This window comes from Mirounga angustirostris, unplaced genomic scaffold (assembly GCF_029215605.1).
Source record: "Mirounga angustirostris isolate CCGP_5_RB_7025 unplaced genomic scaffold, mMirAng1.0.hap1 SCAF_13, whole genome shotgun sequence".
In the NCBI taxonomy this organism is placed as follows: Eukaryota; Metazoa; Chordata; class Mammalia; order Carnivora; family Phocidae; genus Mirounga; species Mirounga angustirostris.
Genome location: NW_026991721.1, coordinates 24,875,479 through 24,879,914, shown reverse-complemented (window position 1 = coordinate 24,879,914; position 4,436 = coordinate 24,875,479). Strand labels below are relative to the sequence as shown.

General features: G+C 43.8%; 1 protein-coding gene across 1 annotated transcript in view; it reads left to right on the top strand.

The window, feature by feature from the left end:
- The first annotated feature begins 2 nt into the window (after positions 1 to 2).
- Positions 3 to 4,436, top strand: part of CAT (catalase) — a 38,315-nt gene continuing 33,881 nt past the window's right edge. The window contains exon 1 of the mRNA XM_045893921.2: positions 3 to 169. Coding sequence (XP_045749877.1) covers positions 104 to 169 — 66 coding nt within the window. The 5' untranslated portion in view covers positions 3 to 103. The remainder of the gene's footprint in view (positions 170 to 4,436) is intronic.

Sequence of the window (4,436 nt, the reverse complement as noted above, 5' to 3'; positions counted from 1 at the left end):
ACAAGAGGGGCGGAGTCCGAAGTCGCCTACTTCAGTCGCGCGCCGGTAGAGGGGTGCGTCAGCCGAGGCTGCCTGCTACGTTCTGCGAAGCCAGTCGCACGCCATGGCGGATAGCCGGGATCCAGCCAGCGACCAGATGAAGTTCTGGAAGGAGCAGCGGGCCGCGCAGGTATAGCCTGCGTCCCCCGAGCCGGCCCGAAGGCTCGCGCAGAGAGCTGGGCGTCGGCAAGTAACGGCCCGGCTTCGCCAGCGCAGCGGCGTTGCGGGGGCTGTACCGCTGATCACGGGCCAGGGTGGGCGCTGCTTTTCAGTCCCGGTGGACTGTTCCATTCGCGGGGAGGAGAGGCGAGGGTTCTGGGGGGCACGCCTGCAGGTTTTGTCGTTGGCCGCAGGGCGTGGGTGATTGGCTCCGAGTTTTGCAGTTTTGCCAGCTGGGACAGAGGTCGCAGTTTGAGGGAGGAATGAAGGCTCGTGGGGAAAGAGGCAGAGAGCTACAGCTGCAAGAAAGGAAGTGAGGGGGGAAATGGGAACGGGCCTCTCGCCTTGACCTAGCTCCAGCAATAACTACAAGCTTCCATATTTGCGGGGTGCTGTGGGGGCAGGGATCGTGCTTTATCATCTCGATATCCCCAACAGCAGTCACAATACCAGATGCCCCGTGCGCGCGGCACTCAACGACGAAATAAAGAATTTTTACGGCCATGATTTCATTTGCATTTAAAAACACCATGCCTAACATTTTAGAGCTAGAAGCGACATTAGGGATTGGTTAATGCGTTTATTCACACGTATTCTTTGAGTGCCTGCCTGTGCTAGTCACTGTGCTGAGACAAGGTGTACAAATGCCAGTGAGGCAAGAACTAGAGCCTAGAGAAGCTGCAAATCTAGTCAGGGAGACAACACGGATAAACAAATGATTACCATACGGCGTGGTGAGGGCTCTAATACAGGTTATTTGTAAAGTGTCAAGGGAGTGACGGGACTTGGCTGGAAAGCTTCCCAAAGCACGTGATATCTGAACAAGAACTTTAAAGATGAGAAAGGAGTTCAGCTCCGTGGTGGTGGGTGAGGCATTCCTGGCCAGTGTCCAGGGGCGCAGAGTCTCAAAGAACATCTTTGAGCAGGTTGGATTAGTTGGGAGTGCTTCTGATCTGAGTCTTCTCTGGTCATATTGGTCCAGAGAGTCTTGAGAGACTTGGCCATTTCCCATGGCAGAGAGAGGGCTAGAGCCATGCCTTTTCTCATCTCAATGCTCTTTCTCAAAACTGGGTTAGTATTCATGAACTGGAGTATTAATGCTAAGTGCCCATGGATTGCTTTATAATTCCCTGCTCTTGAGAAGGTTATGCCCCTCTAAGGGCCTGGCACATCTCTCTTCTTGTTTTGTCCTTTATTATATGCCAGGAGGGTAGTTCAGTTTTTCATGAGTTCCTGAAGTGAACCAGAGAGACTTAGAGTCTTATTAAGGACAGGCAGCTAGTTAGTGGCAGAGACAAGATTAGAACTTAGCTGCTGGGGAGCAGAATTCTTTCTACATCTAGTGGTTGCTAAATCCTGATTCACATTGAAGTTTTCATGATACTCTGTGAACTGAGAAAAATATGGACAATGTAATAAGTTTTTCATAAAGCACAATTTATTCATTTTTAAAGGACCCTTCCCCCCCCCACTTTGTTCTGAGACTAGCTTGCCTCTTAATTTTGAGAATCATTAACTGTTGTTAAATCATTACAACACTAGTGGCGATTTACCCTACATGGTCGCCCATGTGTGAAACATCTGGCTCATGAGAACACATCTATAATGGGGGGCTCATAGTTGAAATACTGTTGTCTCCTCTGCCTATGGCATGTCTGTGCACTGTGTACATGGTCCTGATTGGCAGTCACTTTAATGTCTTGTTGTTCTTCACTTTTAGCTGCTCTTGGTGAAAACTGCTTATTTCTTTGAGGTGACCTCCTCCCCTGATCCTCCAAAGGGAATTTTGCATATGTCCCGTACCCTTTATAATTTTCCAATGCTTTTTATGGAAAATTTCAAACATTCAGAAAAGTTGAGGGAATCATGCAGTGTATACTTATATATTCACCACATTTTGCTATGTATCTTATATTACATGTTATTCTATTTGTCCATCCCTTTGTATATCCATTAACCTCCCCCTTTCTTGTGGGTACATTTTAGAGTAGACTGTGGACATCTGTAGGCTTCACCCCTAAACACTAGGCATGCAAAGGAGAGTTCAATGTTTATGTGTTTAAGGTAATATGTACTGTGAAATATACAAATAGTAAGTGTACCATTGCATGATATTTTGATAAACATATACACCTGTGAATCCTATTCCCTCATCAAGATACATAGACAATTATTGTTACCCTGGAAAAGTCCCCTCATGCTGTTTCCCAGTGATTTACTGCAGCCCTTGCAATCTTGCCCCAGGCAACAGCCATTTTGATTTCTTTTTAACCATTGGCTTATGTACTTTTGTGTGTTAACACTTCTTTCATTCAGCAAAAATATTTCAAGATTAAAAAAAGAAAAAAATGTTTTAAGATTTATTCATGATGTTGTTTGTATCAGTAGTCTGTTATTTTTATTGCTGAGTAGTATTCCATTGGATGAATACAGCACCATTTGTATATCCTGTTGCTGAGCATGTGGGCTATTTCCATTGTTTGGCTGTTATGAATAAAGCTGCAATGAAAAGTCTTAAACAAATATTTTTGTGCGCATATGCTTTCATTTCTCTTAGGAAATACCTGCAGTAGAATTGTTGGGTCATAGGGTAAGTGAATAGTTTATGAGAAACTGCTAAAGCCTTTTTCCAGAGCATTTATACCATTTTACACTTCCGTCAGCTGTGTATGAGAGTTCCAGTTGCTCCACATTCTGTCAACTTTGGTGTTGCCAGTCTTTTAATTTTAGCCATTCTTGTGGGTATGAAGTGATGTCTCATTGTGGTTCTAATTTGCATTGTTCTGATGACCAGTGAGAACTGAGCGTCTTTTCATGTGCTTATTGACCACTGGTGTATGTTCTTTTGACATAGCTGTTTAAGTCTTTTGTCCTTTAAAAACCTAGATTGTCTTTTTATTATTGATCCATAGCTCATATTTGAAATTATATGTGGGCTAATTGCTGTAATAATTCCAAAATGTGTAATGGTATAAGCATAATAGAAATTTATTTCTCTCTTTACATGATGGGCCAAAGTGGTTTGGGGTGAGTACCCTATGGCCCACAGTTATTGAGGGAGAGTTCCAGGCAGACAGAGGCTCCCCCTTTTTTTTTTTTTTTAAGATTTTATTTATTTATTTGAGAGAGAGAGAATGAGAAAGAGCACATGAGAGGGGGGAGGGTCAGAGGGAGAAGCAGACTCCCTGCCAAGCAGGGAGCCCGATGGCGGGACTCGATCCAGGGACTCCAGGATTATGACCTGAGCCGAAGGCAGTTGCTTAACCAACTGAGCCACCCAGGCGCCCGAGGCTCCCCCTTTGACTACACTTAGCTTTAAAGGTTGCCCTGGGCATCACTGTCCAGCCATAGAAGGTTAAGAACATGGAGGAGGATATGTGGGAGGTTTAGGGACCAGGCTCTAAGTGGAGTAGGTCACTTCTACTCATCTTCCATTGGCTACATTAGCTTCAGTGGCCTGCCTACCAGTGAGGGCAGCTGGGAAATGCAGTCTACCCTTGTCCAGGTAGCCAACTTACTACGTCATCCAAACCATACGTTCCATGTGAAAATCTGTTTAGCCATTTCTGGTGATGTGGTGATGGGCAAACAGATAAAATCTTTTTTTAAAGATTATGTCATTTTTACTTTCTGACATTAAAATATTCTTTCTCTTAGAAAATTATGATAATAATGGATGATGTGTGTGTGTGTATGTGTGTGTGTGTGTATGGTTTTTTTTTTTTTTTTTAATCTCCCTGTACTTGGCAAATGCCTCTGTGTAAGTGGGCAGCTCTGTATCAACATCCTCCCACTCTCTGGTTTTTTATTTTTTTCTTTTCTTTTTTTTTTTTTTTGTAAGTAGGCTCCAACCAGTGTGGAGCCCAACACGGGGCCCAAGCTCACAACCCTGAGATCAGGACCTGAGCTGAGATCAAGAGTCAGATGCTCAACCAACTGAGCCACCCAGGTGCCTCTTTAGTTTTTATTTTTATTTTAAGGTTTTATTTTTGATAGTATTATTCTAAATGTTTGCTAATGATTGAAAACCAATAGCAGTGTTTTGACCATTTCTTGCTGGAAGGCTTGATAACTCACCAAGAAGAGAGAGAGAAAAAAACCCCAAAACATTAGCAATTATTGTGACACTTTGACTATTACACATACTAATATAAAACAGCCTGGCTTGAAAAACAAACATTTCCCATTGGGTGAAGGAGGAGGTGTGTTCAGTCTGTGTGTGTTCAGAGATCCAGCCC